General features: G+C 40.3%; 1 protein-coding gene across 2 annotated transcripts in view; it reads right to left on the reverse strand.

The window, feature by feature from the left end:
* The window catches only part of LOC126175724 (kelch-like protein 18), a 164,460-nt gene that overhangs the window by 5,681 nt on the left and 138,672 nt on the right, over nucleotides 1-20,107 (reverse strand). For both annotated transcript variants that reach the window (XM_049922662.1, XM_049922671.1), the window contains exon 9: nucleotides 12,811-12,980. In XM_049922662.1, the coding sequence (XP_049778619.1) occupies nucleotides 12,811-12,980 (170 nt within the window). The remainder of the gene's footprint in view (nucleotides 1-12,810; nucleotides 12,981-20,107) is intronic.

A 20,107-nucleotide genomic window follows, 5' to 3' on the forward strand; every position in this document is an offset into this window, starting at 1 on the left:
ACATCCTTGAAAATTTTCTTGATATCTTTATCCAGTTCCAAGATACAGAGGTTCAAAGCTACCTTACATGTACATCTAAAATACGCACATAAAATCCAGTGAGAGGCGAAATTGAAACAATAAATAACGAGAGCAAACTGCTCAGATTTGAACAGTATGTTCTCTGGGCATTTAAGTAGAAGTTCCATCTTCCCATTTTTCAAAAATCGTTATTGGTTCATGTGCAGTTCCTTGGAAACCCAAAAAACCTTTTTCTACCATTTTTTCATACCCACACCAAGTTGTGGATTTCAAGATGGCTATGTGCAGCAAATGGCTGAAACTTTTCCAATACATTCCCAAGATCTCTGATTTCGAACAACCTTTAATATTTTCTTGATATCTTTATCCGTTTCCAAGCTACAGAGGTTTAAAGTTATTCTGCTTGTACATGTAAACTCTGATGTGAGGTGAAAATAAAGTTTATGAGGTGACATAGCACGGAGAAATATTCTGTAAAATGTCTCCACTGCCATCCAAAGGATTCTGAGAAGGACTTACTGTAGTACTGAAACACAAGCAAAATTTTTGTGCCTGTAAAATCCAGACTGAGGTGTAAAAGTAGTTTTGCGTTATTTCAATTTATATAAGTAAACTATCAAAAATTTAATAATCCTTGAAGTTCTATCCATATGAATGACATGCCCTGCTATGGCAGGGAAAAGAAGGGAACCAACAGAAAAATGCTCCTATTGGAGCACAAAAAAGACTAATATGCTCTTGTTTAAAAAGACTGACTGGAAAGTGGGGTACTGCATATTCTACCATTTTTAGCATCTTTAAAAATATTTCCAAAAATTTAGCATGCAAACATATTCATGCTTTTTTTTCTGCTCAGAGAGGAGGAGACATTTTTGTGCTCAGAGAGGAGACAGTGGCAGTGGGGAAGAGATAGTCAAGTAATAAGTACTGGAAGATCAACAATGTAAGGCAAAGATAAATTACTCTTACCATAAATATGACATGTTACGTTGAGAAAGGCACAACTAGAGGACACTTACATGTCATCTTTCGTCCATAGCCCTCATCAGAAAAAGACACCCACACACATGTACTCGCACAAGCAAGCACACCTCACGCACACATTACTGCCATCTCTGGCAGCTTGGATCAGAATGCCAATGGCAGTCATGTGTTCACATGTGGCGTGCTTGCTTGTGAAGAGAAAGCGAGAGAGAGAGAGAGAGAGAGAGAGAGAGAGAGAGAGAGAGAGACTTTTTCTGACGAAGGTTGTGACTGAAAGCTAATGTGTGTGTGTGTGTGTGTGTGTCTTTTAGTTGTGCCAGTCTCCATTTTAACTTATCATCTTTACTGTAAGTGGCAATCTATGTTTTCCTTACACAGCTGATATTCCAGCATGGAAGTTAGTAGAACAGTGGTTATGATATAGAAAGAGTGAAAGAGACATGGGCAGTATGATAGGAGGAGAGGGACACAGTGGCAGTGGAACATAGCTGACAGTGACTGAACAGTGCTAGGAAAAGAGCAAAGAAGACAATAACAATGAGAGAGAAATAAATAGAAGGAGAAAGTGGAAGTGGGTGAAACCCAGCGATAATGAGAGACTGAGTCTATGACAATGACAATAAGGAAGAGAGAGTTAGTGACAATGAGAAGATAATGCAGCATGGGAAGGAGTGAATGAGATAGTAGCAGTATGAGAAAGCAAGGGGAGACAGGGGCGACAGTGAGAAGAGACAGTAGCAGTAGTACTAGTAGTAGTAGGTCAGAATGAAGGAGATTGTGACTGAGAGACATAAGACAGTGACAGACACACACAAAGAGAAAATGACAATGAGTTGGGTTGAATGAGTGAGTGAGGATGGGCAAGTGGGAGTGGCTGGGTAGGTATGAGCGAATCACAGCAACGGAGAGAGTTACAGTTAAGGGAGCTTCTTGGAGTGAGCGGCGAGTTGCATGTTAAAAAGATTGCGATTATGTTCTGAAAATTTGAGCTCACATTTACATTAGTACTACCTCATCTTTTAGTTTATTTTTTACAGAGCCCTCAGTTTTCCAATAATGATTTTATGTTTGGTATTTAACCTCTTAGAATATTGCTCTCTCTCTCTCTCTCTCTCTCTCAAGATTGTGTATGTTGGTGCTGGTTTGCTAAAAACTTGCTGTGATCATTCAGAATATTATCTTTTTTTACTACAACTGTCAACTTTTTTTTCTTTTATAACAGTTTATTCCATTTGAGCTAAGAATAGTGTGTGATAGATGCAACTGAATTAGATTTAGCTGTTGTGTGAGGGACACTGCTGTAATGTCATCAAGACAAATGTAACAGTTCAGTGTGTTAGACAACTCTAATGGCATCAGACTTTGTAAGTGGTCACTAGAACAGTAATCAATTATAGGATGTGAAGAACATGCAATATTGGTGCATTTCATTCTGCACATTGGGTGGTCAACGTGGACACTCATTCCCATTGTGTCAGTGGTGTACAATGAGTACCTCACTTAGAGGGTAACTACTGCCATTGGAGCCAGCTGCCAAGGGCCACATGTTGATGTCCGTAGTATCTGACAACTATTAAACATTGTAACAGTGGGCAGGTGAGCCATACTGAAGCAAATTATTTGCCAATTTAGACCATGACAACAATATCTAGTGATTAGCCATATCATTAAGAGCCACTTCCTCAATATGCTGTACAGAAGCCAGCAACCTTGTTACTTCTGTCAGTGGCTTTTATAGGACAATGAGATTAGCACTGCTGCTGAAACACCAAATAGTCAAACGACTGAAAATACATAAGACTGCCATATGAATTGTGGTACATTTTGTGCACATACTGATGATGGAGGCCTATGACACTGAAAACCACATAAAATGACTCTTACAGCTTGATAACATGGCATCGAAGACAGACAGTAACGGTATTCCATTCGCAATTTATTAACACCACATGAAGTGGGGCTCCTGCTACAACTGCCATCATCTCCCATTGGTGGATGAAACAAAGACCTACTGTTCAGTCAAGTACATCTGTTTGCCACCGGTGTCCTGCACACGGTACACCACCATCTCAATTCTAATGTCAGAACGGTTTGAGGAAAATCTCTAGCCTGCTGAGCACATCTGACACTAGACAGAGTGATATATGCACACCTAAGCACCGGTCTTACCAATGTTCTCGAATTACAAACAACAGTCAGTGGTCATGGATGAAGATTGCTCCACAGTGGTTTTAGTGTCACATCCCACCATACACTGCTGCCATCTTCAGGGCAAAAGTGGGTTGCTGCACACCACTTGGTACATGTCTTTAGTTCAAAGGCTCATAAGTGTGTGTGTGTGTGTGGCACAACAAGGTGTACAAGCAGACAAAGGAAAAAAAAATCCTGGATTTCCTGGTTAAAAATAAACTTTCCCCTGGGTGAAAATACACTTTTTCCATGTTAAGTGACAGTGTACTTTTCCTCGGAATTGTAAAACTTATCAATCCTTTGAATGGTTATGGTTTTATACACCGGCGTAGAATTTCCCTGCACTTTATTAAAAAAACACCCACGTATGCAGCATATTTTCATATTATGAAAGTATAAATTTGAATTCTGCGAAACACGGCATGTTACTTTCCGAAGTATTGAAATCAAGATTGCGCTGCTCTTTTGTACGCCAGTCATACCTTATGTCATGTGATCTCATCAGACAATGACAGCAGATATTTAGAGCCTATGACGTGTGATGTGGTCAGCCAATAGCAACATTACTGTTAAGTAGCACGAACACATAAATACAAAAACACAGTGTTGCTACAAGGAAAGCAAAGCTTTAACATGTAATATTGGTCTCTAAGATTAATAAGCTGCAGGAGAAGCTAAGCTTTCACATATAATGTCGATCTTTTTTGCACATGTTACACTTTAAGATACATCATACAAATGTGTCGGTAAAATTTTTAATAACGACATAAATGTCTGATCTTATGGGCTCGAAATTCTCCTAAATGGCCATCCTCAAGGAGTTGATTTTTAAATGAGAGTCAGACACTGTGATTTAAGAAATTCATCGTACATTCTTGCACATAGTTCATCTTGTATGAAAGGAAATTTACTTTGAAAGTAATACTTTTCAAACCACCATTCGCAATACTTTTCCGCGACCTATTAGAAATAGGTTCGTTTCAGTAGTTGCCAGAGAGCGGTAGATAACAGGCATCGTCACGCTCGCACCGATATGACGACGCAGGAAGTCCATATGTCCGCACGTGTTAAACATTAAAAGATATTACATTAAGTCATAAAAGAAAAAAAGGCATTAGAGGAAACCCCAAGAGCATCGGAATTTCGTGAACCATACCAAAATGCATAATTTGGCTTAAAGTGCACATTTGTATGTCCAGATTCGGATGTAAATTTTTTGGAGTACCAGTACTGTATTATCTCATGTTTGGTTCTTTATTATGGCATGATGCCACACATGTTAGAAGATGAAAATGTGCACTTGAAATGCAGCGCACAGTTGAAACTAGCCAACCGTGTGGAATTAAACACTCCGTTTCAGATAAATTGTCTGCCTCAGTGGAAAAGATTAATAATAGCCCAATTTCTTTACCAAACTGACAAAAATAACTTCATTGTTCTGCAAGGCAATTAATGCTTAACTGTCAGAGGGGTGGAAATAAAATCTGAAACTAATAACATATTTTAATTCACTTGATAGCTCCGAGGCACAGAAACCTTTTTTGTTTCATTTGATGTGAGAACTGTAAACGAAGAGGAACCAGCAAAATCACTAAACATAAACACGTGTCACATGGAGACTACCCACTTCCCCACTACAACTGAGACTGCCATGTGCATCAGCCCTGGATCGACGATATTTCCGAACCAGGGTAATACTAGATAGTCGACCCCCCCCCCCCCCTACACACACACACACACACACACACTCCCGTGAGCATTTGAAGTAGGATGTAAAAAATTTCAAAAATATGTTTATTTTGTAGTAAACATCTTTCTGAAGAGTTTTATACATAACACATATGTGTTCAAGAAAATTTAAGGCATGTTACTTGGTCTTCAGCATGCAATGGTGCACTGCCATGCCTCTTCACACAGCCTTCTTCTATTGCACGTCACTATTTCACTCTGTGGAATTCTAAGTATATATTTTGTAATGGATGCCATCAAACTATATTCAGGACAGTGGAAATTAAAATGTCCTGTGGTACCTCTCCTGCTCCCAGTTGGCAGGACTGCTCCTCTTCAAAAAAATCTCATGATTAATACTGGATGGGATTATTTGTAACCGAAAGAACAAGAACTCTTCAGGAAATTTGGACTCTTTACTGCCTATTAGATAATAAGTTGCTGTTTCGTGTGACATAAAATTACATACAGGATACATAAAACCAGTAACGACAAAATAGTACATAATTCTTCAATACTCATGTCCTAGCATTGTTTTCTCTCTAAACTTGCTACAGCTTTACATGGCGTGCCTTCCTTTCTGCATTACCTCATTAAAGTTCGTCAAACGTTCTGCTACATGAAAAAACAAAATGTCTTCTTCAAATACTGAAAAGTCTGTTAATACAAATAGTACCCAAGACTGGTGTGATTTCTCGATCTGATTAGGTGTATTTTGCCACTGTCTGCTAGATAAATGAAATAGGCCTGGCTAATATTGCAGCACTTTAACACACACCACATAAATGAGACTATTTTGACACAAATGATCATTTTTATAACATGACAGAATATAATTCATGAAGTACCAATATCAAATGGATATTAGGCCTATTACAAGCAAAAAGCTTTATGTTAGGAAATAGTTTCACATTTCATTCATACGCTCCAGCTTCTCAAGCATGAGGTCAAAAAGTAGTAGTACGAAATTATTTTATAAATTTGGAATCATCATATTCTTACATAATTTGTGTGATGACCCCGTTTCTTCTCCTTCCTCATCCTAATAAACAATCTTGTCATCACTAATTCTGTAACTATTCTTGCCAGTATCAAAACTTATTCTTCGGTTAATTCCAGCAACCCTGCCACAATCACCGGCTTAGTTATCCCGTGTTTATTCTCCGGTTAGGCGTTATTATGTGTTCATACAACATATTTTCCACACTACTCCCAGAATAGAACTTCAGCGGCTGCTAGCTGGGGACTGAACAACTGATCCTTACTAGTGTAGCGGTCTGGCCAAAAATTATCTGTCAAAATTTCATTTTCTTGGATACACCGAGAAGATAATACGTAATCTTTCTTACCTGTTGTTTCTTTTGATCACTTATTTCCACTCTGGTAGTCTGAATCTATGTATTTCATTGGTAATTATAACAATGGTGATGATTCAAAAACCCAGTTAACCACATAAAACAAACAGTGATTGGCATTCACCCATTCAGCTTTATTCCGCTCAGCTTATATAGCCACGTCTCCTTTTGTCTGCAGGAAAGTTTATTTCTAGCTAGATTTCTAGAAGGCACGGATTCAACAATCAACTAATGATTCATTTAGAAACCAACTTAGAATGTGATCAAAAATGTTCAAATACCAATATGGATGCATTTCAAAACCATATGAATCATCAATAGAGTAACGTGCGCTGTGTGCTTGGCACTTTGTGAAACAAGGCTTTTTTTACTCATGAATCCCCCCCCCCCCCCCCCCTCCCCCGCCTAGACCCAGGCCTGTCGCGAGGTGTGAATCTGGCAGATATGCCAGTAAACTTTTTCCAGGTAGCATCTGGTTGGTTGCTGTTACTGCTTATACAGCGAACAGCCCCACTTCTATAGCCAGATGTGGAACAAGGTACTACTCATATGCGACTCAACTGCACATATGGATGAGCTCGCTCGCAACTGCTCATACAAATCTAATGTAAACTGTAGTGACGTCATGCTCATCAGAGTCACATTTTGTTGTTGGCAGGCACTTGTATGAGCACTGTGTTTTGTTGTTGTATACAGCGCATTGTAACTTGAGGTTTTTCCCCTCCCTCTCTTCTTCAAGTTTTATTGCTGCAGTATTATTCTGCAGTAGCGAGATACAGTAATATCCTTTGTTAGAGTATTGGTTCTTACCAGTCAAAATTACAAAAATTTAAATGAAAACTAAAACAATGCAAAATTCCTGTAATTCTAAAAAATTCACATGTTTTTTCCCGCATGAAATAATTCCTGGGTTTTTCCCAGATCTCCCAGTTGTCCCGGGTCATATACACCTTGCACAACTTTATTGGTATTACCGGTAATTCATAGAATAGCAATGGATCAGATTGCAGTATAGTATGTTAGAACACCTAAATCCTGGTTCTGAGAAAGACATCTTTCCAAATTTGAACAGAATATAGTTTGACAGATAAATTATGACTACTGGAAGGAGATCATCATGATCTTACTCAAATGCAGTGTCTCAAAGACGTGGTGAACTATGTTTAATCCAATGTCCAGTCATCCAGATTTAGTTTTTCCATGATGTCCCAAAATCAAGTAAGGCAAATGTTGAGACGTTTTCTTTCAGCGGACATTGTGATTTCCTTCCCCAATCCCAGCTTGTGCTCAATCTCTAATGACTTCATTACCAGAACATTTAACCCTAATCTTGCTCTTTTGTAAGTGAACCTCGCCAGATGAATAGGCAAATCCATAGAGATCATGATCCACACTATCTGTAGGGTACCGAGCGAGGTGGTGCAAAGGTTAGCACAGTACATTCTAGTCGAAGAAGATGATGGTTCAAATCCAGGTCCAAACACTCTGATTTAGGTTTTTCATAATTTCCCTAAGTTGCTCCAGGCAAAGGCTGGGATGGTGCATTTGAAAGGACTCAACCGATTTCCTTCCCCATCCTTGAAACAATCTGAGCTTGTAATCTATCCTAATGACCTCATTCTCAACGGGATGTTAAACCCTGATCCTCTGTTTGTAGGGTACTCTGGGATCTAGAAAGTTTTTTTAGTTACTATCAATATGAATTCAGAAGATGTCATTTTACACTCTACAACTTCTTGTGCCAATGATGGTTCAGGAGAATTGTTCTAGTCAGCATTTTACAGTAACATTTTTTAAATTGTAATCTATTGATGCTGCAACAGCCTCTTGCTCTGTAAGTTATATGAATGAGATTTCCACAGTTTTCTACTCTTTATACTGTATTGTTCTAAAGTGATTGATATCTCAGATTTAGAGATAGCAGTCTCCACTCACACAGATATTCATTGGACAATGGTATTTTTGAAGGCAATGTTTTGTGTGTTGTCCTTGCTACTGTAGCTATTAAAATGGGCATCACTTACTTACTAGGGAGGCAGCAGAACTAGAAACACACATATTACAGTGAGACTACAATTTCAGTCAGAAATTCTTCCTTAAAATAATGCTAATTTACACATGGACTGCAAAATCCATTATTTCTGTTGTCAGTTTGATGCAAGACATAACAAGCCATAAGCGGTAGAATAAAACCTTACTGTGAAGCTTCTCCCTCACCCTTTCCAAATGAACACTCACAGTTTATGTACCTACTCACACACCTCTTCCATCTGCTGAATGGCTGTCTGTTTCTGGTCACCATTAACTGCACTATTGCGTGCCTAAACTCAAGCAACAGAAATTGTTAGTCATCACTGTTTGTAGTCTAGCAATAATTTTCCATCATCATATTGATGCACAGTTAGAAAAATCATGAAAGATTGTCAGAGAACTTAAATAACTAAGTGCACAATGGACGCTGTATTTATATCAGTTATTCATTCATTAAGAAAGACCACTACGTATTTCTATGGCTGTAATTTTTATTATACATGTGTTATTCACTCATTATGAAGGACCACTATATATTTCTATGACTGTAATTTTTATTATACATGTTTCGAATTTAAGTATTATGTCTTTATTCATCCAAAAATTACAACAATGGAAAAGTGTTTGCAAAAATAGTACTTTTATAAAGTATTCTACATATGACTTATCATTATTCTATATGAGCAAATATTTATAATAATCATCTGTACTCTCTTCAAGCATCTGAAGAGCGAAAATGGAAAATGATCTAAGTGCCATTTTTCTTGTAAAGTGTGTTTTCATTGCTATTGTGTTCTGGGTACTCTGTTACATCTATGGACTTGTTCCAAATGACAAATCATGGAGAACAGTTTTCAAATGTTCATTACTACCGGTGCATGCTTTTTGTACTAAGCAGTGGTTTCCAATGTAGTTTCAAGTCCCATGCAGCAAGTTTTCCTCTATTTCACCTTGGATGGTTTTAAGAGATAACATACAAGTTTTTGGTAAGTGGGCACAGCTTTTCGAGCGGCTACGGAAAATTTTGATATTATAGAGAACTGAAAATAGTAAGCAAGGTCTTTGTTCCACACAAGATTTGCACAAGACTATTGAGTCCATTAAATCTATCAACCTCTTTCATGCAATTCCAATGTATACAGCTGGCATATTTGATAATAAAGATCCTGTAAAAGACTGTTGTCAAAGCAGGTGTATAAGAGCTCCAAACGCAGTATGACCAAAGTGTCTCATACTTGTCACTTTAAATAGCTACATAAAAATTCTTATTCTGAAAGATAACAACAGAAAAATGTGAACATATTCGTGGCAGATGTATGTCATGCTGCACTTCATCTGAAAGACCAGCCACACTTATAAGTTGCAAAACAGAAAAACCCACTTACAATGTTGCCATTTCTTCCTCAGAAGCAGGAGCAGTTAAACAGTAAATTTTGCAGCATCTCAGGAATGGAGTTGTGTAAGAAAGGAAAATCGATACTGAGAGACTTATTCTTGAATTTAAATAAGTTATTTTCAACAATATTATGAAAAGGATACTTGTTACTCACCAAATAGTGGAGATGCTGAGCCGCAGATAGGCACAACAAAAAGACTGTCACAAAATAATCTTTCAGCCCACAAGGCCTTTGTCAAACAAACACACACACACACACACACACACACACACACAAACAGACAGACACGCAGACATGCAAACGCAACTCTCACGCACACGACTACAGACAGATAACGTGTGGCTTCAGTTGCCACAGACTGCTAGTGAGTAGCAATTATCCTTTTCATAATATTGTTACATTCCACCATAGATTTTCCATTGTTTGAGTAAGTTATTTTCTTGTCACAAATTTAAAAGAAATGTGAAATGGTTTTTTGTTGGCTATAGTTCTACTTGTTAAAATATTGTTGCTGTATTTCTGTACTTGTATTATCACAAACAAAACATCTTGCATCTGTGTTAGAGGCACTGGGGGAAAAAGAATACTTTATTTGTTTGCACTTACAACCAGTCAGTTTCCTGACATGGCATTTGCAACATTCTTAATCAATTATTTATTTTCTCATTTGCTTCATTATTTCTGCAGCGATGAGGTGGACAGCATAATTCCGTGGTTTCATAATACCTTTTCCATTTATTGGATACAAATATATTATGTACAAAGAGATGCACTGATTTTTTATTCTCCTGACAAATATGAGATTTGGCAATTAGAATCTTTTCCTTTTCCACTATTCATTTATTGCTGATATATTGGGGTGGGGGTGGGAGTGAAAACTGGGTAACATAGGAAATGGACAGAGAAATTGGGAGGAGGACATGGACTAAGAGGGGGAGCAGGAGGTGGATATGGACAGACACAGTTGAGGAGGAGGAAATGGACAGAGAGAGTGAGGAGGAGCAGGTGGACAGAGGGGATGGGGAGGAGGAGAATGGTCAGAAAGAGGGGGAGAACCAGATAGAGGGGGAAGAGGTGCAGGCAGCAGTGGAACATGGAAATGATTAGTACACAGGAGGAAAACGAAGAAGGAGAGGAGAAGGAAATGGACAGGGAAAGGGGGAGGAGATGGAGAGGAGAAGGAGAGGAGAAGGAAATGGACAGGGAAAGGGGGAGGAGATGGAGAGGGAGAGTGAGAGGAGGTGGATGGGGGTGGGAGGGGGAGGGGGAGAGGAGATGGAAAAGGAGAGGAGATGGGGAAGAGATAATGAGAGGGAGGGGGGAATGATGGAAAGGGGAGAAGAGATCATGAGAGTGGGGAGAAGGAGGAGGCCAGAGAGAGGGGAGGAGGACATGTGCAAGGAATAGGAGAGGAGGAATTGGTCAGAAAGAGGGAGATGGACATAGAAATAGGGAAGGAGGACATGGACGTAGATAGAGGCAAAGGAGATGGACAGAGGCAATGTGAGCAGATGGGTAGAGAGAGGGGTAAGAGGAGGTGGAGGTGGTGGACAGAAAGATGGAATGGAATGGAGGAGACGGACAGAGAGAAGGGGAGGAGGAGATGGACAAAAACAGGAAGATGAAGAAGATGAACAGAGAGAAGATGGACAGGCATAGAGAGAAAGGAAATGGACAGGGAAATGTGGGAAGAAGGAGACTGAAAGAGAGATGGGGCAGAAGAAGAAGGATGTGTGCAATACATGTGATGTGTTCATATGCTGGCAAAGACACACTAAAAGGCTAGTTTTATACACAACAATGGATATATGTATGGGTGTGGGTACATTCAACCCCTACTCCTGAACCACTTTATCATTTTCAATTAAACTTGGTACATGTAATGCTTATTATCTGAAAAAAAGCACTGTGACGGTAATAACCACCTAGCTCCCATGGGGGTGGGGGATAGGTGTGAGAAGGGTTGGTAATGCATGACATCTAGGCTGCCCTGCACAACTTGGGAGGCTACCCTGAACAACTCTGGTGTTATGCAGGTAAAATCAGAATGTATTCTAGTGGCTATAATTGTGGACAAGGATGGATGAGCATAGAGAAGGGTTAGGAGACGAACAGTAAATGATGGAGGATGAGATGGACAGAGTACGGGGAGAGGAGGAGGTGATGGAACAGAGAGGGCAGAAGGTGGACAAAGAGAATAGAGGGGATGAACACAAAGAAAGAGGATGAGATGGGGGATGAACAGAGAGAGGGGAGGGGAGGGGGAGAACATGGACAGGGAGGAGGAAGAATAGGATGGACAGAGAGGAGGAGGACAAGATGGATGGGGAGAGGTTAGACGAGGAGATGTACAGGGAGAGGTGGTGGGATGGTGAGAGAGAGCGGGGAGAGGAGGTGGTCAGAGAGCGGGGGGAGGAGATGGTCAGAGAGCGGGGAGAGGAGGTGGTCAGAGAGCGGGGGGAGGAGATGGTCAGAGAGTGGGTGGAGGAGATAGAGGGAAATGGGAGGAGAAAACAGAGAGAGATAGAGGGAAATGGGAGGAGAAAACAGAGAGAGATAGAGGGAAATGGGAGGAGAAAACACACACACAGAGAGAGAGAGAGAGAGAGAGAGAGAGAGAGAGAGAGAGAGAAGATAGACTGTGAAAGGGGGGGGGATGAGGAGGTGTAGGAGGCTGGTAGAGGGCAGGTGAAAAAGGAAGAGTGTGTGAGGAGGCAGGTGGAAGAGGGACAGAGAATGTTGAATCAGATGGAAGAGGGGAGAGATAAATAGGAGGAGGAATTTAGATTAGGGGAGAGATCAGGCATATGATAGTGCAATTTATATTTATAAAGGTGAGAAAAACTGCAGGTAAAAAGCTAGTAAATAAATAAATAAATATGAAGTCCAACAGTGAAAGAGACTGATAAGCAAAGGTAAAACAGTGACTTACGATAGCAGCCAAAACTACTGCTTTTTCAATAGTGACTACAAATAAAGCAAACTACTATTCATTTAACTTCTAAACACTACATATATTTCTATAATACCTCATATTAAATATATTGCAGCCATTTAACACATTATGTATGATATATTTAAAGAAATATGTTTAGTTCACTTACTGATTCAAAATGGGATCATACATTTCCACTGACTGCAGAAATGTTGAGCCATCATAGCCACCGCACACATAAAGCTTTCCATTTAGTGTTGCTACTCCAAGCCGACAACGCCTGGTAAGCATTGGTAAAACAGAAGTCCACTGCCCAGTTCGTGGATCGTACCTCTCCACCTGTGTTCATATAGAAATGCTCAATAGCAGCCAGATGACAACAGTAGTTACTGTTCATCTATGGGATCACTGAAGTAATAAAAGAATTACCATTTTAAACACCTGAAACTGAGAATTACTTCACTCTCCAGATGTGTCATGTTAAAACAATTCAGACTTCACAGGCTCACATCATGCGCAGATCAATTTTTCATTGTGATCAGTGAATGACATGACACTGCCCAATCAGAAGTGACAGTTTCAAGGAAGAGGAATAAGGATACCTGGAAACTAGAGAACAAAACAAAAGTACATGTGGGAGTCATTAAGGGAAAATGGTTTGATATGCAAAAAGTGAAAATATTTTTATAGGATGTAGAGCTGCCACATTTAACTGTATTACAGTTGGTCAGCAGATCTGTTATTCAGTGAGTAAGTTGGACTTCCCACATAGTATGCCCTCTCTGGTTATCACTGCAATTAACTTAGAAAGGGATGAGTTAGAGATTGGAGCCAGCAAATGGAACAGGTGGTCATTTGACCAGAGGAGAGTTGGCCAATTAATGCAAAATGTGCTTAAATATGTATCATTGAATAAAAGTAGAAATATTCATGTTCATCTGAGAGAAATGGGTGAACAGACTTTACACTCTTCTAATAATTTCCGGGTATGCAGCCGGATCCCATCGACATTTTGCCACGATATTTCGGCCCAGAGACGTCCGGCCATCATCAGGTGAGTACACAACTACTGAAGAGCCCAGGTGCAGTCGCGGTATTTATGCCGAATCTCGCGCTTGCGAAATGTACTGGCATCCTACAGCGCATGTGTCAGGTGTTGACATGCGTGGCATAGCCGAGTTGTACGTGCTGCCCTCGGTGGTGAAAATAAAAGATCATTTAGTCATTGAGTATCGAATGACACTGTCGATTCCGCTGTGCCTGTATAATTTTAATAACAGGATTCCAATTTTTATCCAGCTGAAAGCCGTTGTCACGATTTATAAGATTATCGGCAAGACGCATTTCCACTGATTCCTTGATTACGGAATCCCAAAATCTGGAAACCGGAGCTAAAATTTTTGTTCCATTGTATTCCATTGAATGTCCCAATGAAATACAGTGCTCTGCTACTGCCGATTTTGACGGTTGCTGCAGACGGGTGTATCATTCATGTTCTGTACATCGTTCATGGACAGTTCTTGTCGTCTGGCCAATATATGCAGAGCCACATTCACAGGGAATTTTGTAGACACCTGCTTTCTTCAGTTGTAAATCGTCTTTAACGGATCCAACCAGGACCCGGTTCTTTGCTGGTGGACGGACGATAACCTCGATTTTATTTTTGTTCAGTAATCTGCCTATTTTCGACGACACATTCCCGGAGTTTGGAAGGAATGCAGTTGATTTAAAGTCATCATCAGCGTCCTCAGTGCGTTGCTTCTTGTTATGCCAGTTGTGCATGGCCTTCCTTATTTGGCGTGAAGTGTAGCCATTCTCTTTAAAAACCTTCCCCAAGTGTTCTAATTCTGCGAGGACATTTTCATCATCTGATATTACATGTGCTTTTCAGTTCTGCGATACGTGAGGTTCACCATGGGATTTTAGCTCCAGAGCCGGAGAAATTTTTTGACGATGCGACGATGTCAGTGCTTGCGAAAGGTTTAAACTTCGCTCCTACACCTGCTTCACTGCCTTTAACGGATTTCATGAGTTCCATTAGACGTCTCCCTGTGGATTCAGCAGACGAAATTCGACGTGAATCTTGCCGAACGTTGCTGAAATGTGCGCCACAACGGGGTAACATCTCGCCAGCTGAAAGAGCTGCTCTCCGCAGCCTCAGAGAAGATACTAGCACAGACGTACTGCCTGCGGATAAGGGTAACGCCACAGTTCTTCTGACAAGAGAAGCCTACAACGAGAAGATATATTGTCAGCTAAATGATTCTATGTACCGCAGAATTGAAAAGGACCCAACAAGCCGAATATCAAGGAAAACTGCTACCATTTTGAACGACTGTTCTCTACCTGAACAAGTTATCAAGAGATTGAGATCACACAATGCAGTACCACCAAGACTCTATGGTCTTCCTAAGATATACAAGGATGGTGCCCCACTACGATTAATAGTGAGTAATATTGGTGCTCTTGTCTCCCTGAAAAAAAAAAAAAAGAGTTGGTGCTGCAACCTATTCTACAGCAAAATATCTGGCCTCACTACTAAAGCCGTATGTGGGTAAGTATTGCCACCATATACGTAATTCCGAGGATTTTGTCAGTCGCTTAAAGGAAGTTAAGCTTAGCAGCTCGGATTTATTAGTCAGCTTTGATGTGGTCTCACTTTTTACCAAAGTCCCTTTAATGGAATCGTTACAGCTTATTGGTAAATTATTCAGTGCAGAAATGACGGCCTTGTTTGAACATATACTCTCCTCAACGTACTTTTTATTCAATGACGAATTCTTTGAACAAACAGACGGCATTGCCATGGGGAGCCCTTTGTCCCCTGTGGTAGTTAATCTCTTTATGGAGGAGTTTGAGGAGAAAGCACTTGAGTCTGCTGTTTTAAAGCCTACGGTCTTCTGGCGGTACGTAGATGATACTTTTGTTGTATGGCCTCATGGCAGACAGGAACTGGAGAAATTGCTTCATCACTTAAACTCATTACATGAGAACATCAAATTCACGATGGAGATTGAAAAAGATGGCACTTTACCATTTCTAGATGTGCTAGTACGCTGTAAAAATGATGGGTCATTAGGACATTCTGTGTACAGGAAACCGACTCACACAGATCTGTATCTCCAGGCGTCAAGCTGCCATCACCCAGCACAAACAGCCGGTGTTCTCAGTACCTTAATACATCGAGCGCATGTAATATCGGATGATGAAAACGTCCACGCAGAATTAGAACACTTGGGGAAGGTTTTTAAAGAGAATGGCTACACTTCACGCCAAATAAGGAAGGCCATGCGCAACTGGCATAACAAGAAGCAATGCACTGAGGACGCTGACGACTTTAAATCAACTGCGTTCCTTCCAAACTCCGGGAATGTGTCATCGAAAACAGGCAGATTACTGAAGAAAAAATAAAATCGAGGTTATCGTCCGTCCACTAGCAAAGAACCGGGTCCTGGTTGGATCCGTTAAAGACGATTTACAACTGAAGAAAGCAGGTGTCTACAAAATTCCCTGTGAATGTGGCTCAGCATATATTGGCCACATGACAAGAACTGTACATGAACGATGTACAGAACATGAAAGATACACCCGTCTGCAGCAACCGTCAAAATCGGCAGTAGCAGAGCACTGTATTTCATTGGGACATTCAATGGAATACAATGGAACAAAAATTTTAGCTCCGGTTTCCGGATTTTGGGATTCCGTAATCAAGGAATCAGTGGAAATACGTCTTGCCAATAATCTTATAAATCGTGACAACGGCTTTCAGCTGGATAAAAATTGGAATCCTGTTATTAAAATTATACAGGCACAGCGGAATCGACAGTGTCATTCGATACTCAATGACTAAATGATCTTTTATTTTCACCACCGAGGGCAGCACGTACAACTCGGCTATGCCACGCATGTCAACACCTGACACATGCGCTGTAGGATGCCAGTACATTTCGCAAGCGCGAGATTCGGCATAAATACCGCGACTGCACCTGGGCTCTTCAGTAGTTGTGTACTCACCTGATGATGGCCGGACGTCTCTGGGCCGAAATATCGTGGCAGAATGTCGACGGGACCCGGCTGCATACCTGGAAATTACTAGAAGAAGAAATATGCCGGGAAAATTTCAGAAGACTTTACACTATTTGTTGTGGTGTACTCTATGTTCTACTTAAAGAAGCTCTTTCTCTGAGTATACTACAGCACTTGTGATGACAAAATATGTTCATATAAAAGCAAGAGGTGTGGCTCACAAGTCAATGTGATAAGATCTACACTTCAAAACTGAAGGTCCAGGGTTTGAATCCATGCCAGTCCTGGGATTTTTTTTTTATACTTATTTCTTCTTTCATCTTTGGCTACGAATAGCTAATATGAAAATGGCAAAATTTCACTGTGGTATGGAATGCATGATAAACTGTTGCAAAGTCAGAAGAAGGCACAAGTATCTCAGAGGCAACAGGACTATACATAATAAAGTACTGTCCCGTTCAAATCAAGTTTCAGCAAAAGAACAGCTTTACCTTCAGTTGTGTAGCAGTTGTTTTTAAAAAGATCCCCTTACACCTCACCCAAAGGAAATGACAATTATTGCACCACAAGTTCAGTAAAATGTTCTCCCATAATATAACAGGTCAGGGTCAAACTTTTCCCCCTTGTTACACAGAAAAGAGTGTATCTGCTGCAGTCACCACAGACACCTACTGCAGCGGCAACACAGCAGACAGACCAGCGATGTGGGTTGCCGACTTCGGTGCGAAGTCTGGCAAATGCAAAAATGTTTACAAGCAAGTACCACAGTTGACACTGAACATGTAGGTGGAGTCAACATCCTTCAGAGGGCAGCAACCAGCAGCAGAGGAAGGGGGCGTGACAATCAAAAAACTATTTGCTGGTGATCATGCGTATGCAAGTAGTCCCAGAAATATCTTACCACCCAGGGCTAGATAAGCCAGCGCCCAGCCATTCAACAGGCAGGTCTTGACTTGCCGAGTATGGAGAAGATTGGCTGGTCCAGCAGTGTGCCACCTTGACCATCCTCTCTTCCACAACAATTGCGCTACGTTGCTTCCGGCATGGTATGCTATCTACCAGCTGCTAGCAGCCGACTTCGACGTGGGACATTTGTACAGGTACAGAGTCGAAGGGCACTCTGATTGTAGGAATCGAGTAATTATTTGCTTGCTCTGCAGGAGGTATCCCTATTGTTTTGAAGAGTGTGTTAGTGTTGGTGGTTTATTGTAGTTTCCATAATAACTAAGTTGGCAAAATCAGTTGGTTGTTGCTCTGTAGATTTAGCAGTAGCCATCACTCATAATTTATGTTTCCTGCTTTCCTTGTAAAAGCTAACAATATTCCTGTTACTTTAAATTCAATTGCTATCTTTCATACCTTTCCGTACCCTTCTAACAGTTTCAGCAGTCTCCCATAAAATAAAATCTATTTACATCTTGCTAAATATACACTGAGATGACAAAAGTCACGGGATACCTCCTAATATTGTGTTGGACCTCGTTCACCCAGCGTAGTGCAGCAACTTAACATGGCACCGACTCACCAAGTTGTTGGAGGTCCTCTGCAAAAATACTGAGCCATGTTTCCTCTATAGACGTCCGTAATTGCAAAAGTGCTGGCAGTGCAGGATTTTGTTCACGGACTGCACTCAAGATTACATACCATAAATGTTCGATGGGGTTCGTTTCAGGCAATCTAGGTATCCAAATCATTTGCTCGAACCGTTCAGAATGTTCTTCCAACTAATAGCGACCAACTGTGGACTGCTAACATGGTGCATTTCCATGAGTGGCTGAAAATGGTCTCCAAGTAGCCAAACATAACCATTTTCAGTCAATAATTGGTTCAGCTGGATCAGAGATCTCAGTCCATTCCATGTGAACACAGCCCACACCATTATGGAGCCACCACCAGGTTGCACAGTGCCTTGTTGATAACTTGGGTCCATGGCTTTGAAGGGTCTGTGCCACACTTTAACCCTACTACCAGCTCTTACCAACTGAAATTGGGATTCATCTGACCAGGCCACGTTTTAGAGTCATTATGTGCCAAACGATATTGTCACGAGCTCAGGAGTGGCACTGCGCACAATGTCTTGCTGTTAGCAAAGACACTCATGTTGGTTATCTGCTGCCATAGCCCATTATTGCAGAATTTTGCCACACTGTCCTAACAAATACATTCATTGTTAGTGCCACATTGATTTCTGCAGTTATTTCACAAAGTGTTGCTTATCTGTTAGCACTGACAACTCTACACAAATGCTGCTGCTCTCGTTCATTAAGTGAAGGCCGTCAGCCACTGTGTCATCTGTGGTGAGAAGCAATGCCTAAAATTTGGTATTCTTGGCACACTCTTGACACTATGCATCTCAGAATATTGAATTCCTTAACGATTTCCAAAATGGAATATCCCATGCATCTATCTCCAACTACCATTCTGCATTCAAAGTCTGTTAATTTCCATCATGCGGCCATAATCACAATAGAAATCTTTCCACATGAATCACCAAGTATAGCTGACAGCTCCGCCAATGCACTGCCCTTTTATACCTTCTGTACACAATATTGCCACCATCTGTATATGTGCGTATTGCTATACCATGATTTTTGTCATATCAGTCTAAAGCCAATTTCATACATTCTTCACTATTAAAAATTTATATTCTTTATTCATGTGCTGTCATACGATAGCAGATTTTAAACAATTTTCTTCTTCTCTGAATTTCTTATCCTTCTGACGCACACTAACAATATAACTACTGACTATTTTTGTATCTAAATGTATCACAAACTTCTAATGGAAACAGAAGGCTGACCGACCTACCTACTTGAACTTTCCAGTCCAGATACAGTAAGATGGAGTCTTCAAGTGAAAAGGTGCAAAACCTACAGTGTCAAAAAATTTATTCTGTTACTGGCACTTAAGTAAATGAAGAATACTGGACTGTATAACAAAACAAACATCTACAAAGATATAAAAATGTCATAGTGCCAGTACACATAAAACTAGTTTACTGTGCAGCAATAAACTTGTTTGCAAGCACTGCCTCAAGAATACAGAGAACAGTTCAACTAAAAGTTTTGCTACAAACAAGAAGACCACTACTGCCAACTGATGATAACTGCCATTTTGACTTTTAATGTTGTCTAAATACAATGTTGCCGACTAATTAACCCACCACAAAATATACACACTATGTTAACCATCACACTATGTTAAATTATTAAATAACTACCAAGCAAACCCAAAAATAAAATGTGTTGGTTGAGGAATTCCAAACTGCCCATCTCAGTTTTCCATAAATGAGCCAGATCAACCAGAGAAATCAGCTTACATTAAACTCAAATCCAGCCAGCAAGTATATTATCAATTATTAATCTGAGACAACAACAATGAAATTTATGTTCAAATACAATATCATGATGATACAGCACCAATGGTTACCACAGTTAATA

This window comes from Schistocerca cancellata, chromosome 1 (genome assembly GCF_023864275.1).
Source record: "Schistocerca cancellata isolate TAMUIC-IGC-003103 chromosome 1, iqSchCanc2.1, whole genome shotgun sequence".
Taxonomy (NCBI): Eukaryota; Metazoa; Arthropoda; class Insecta; order Orthoptera; family Acrididae; genus Schistocerca; species Schistocerca cancellata.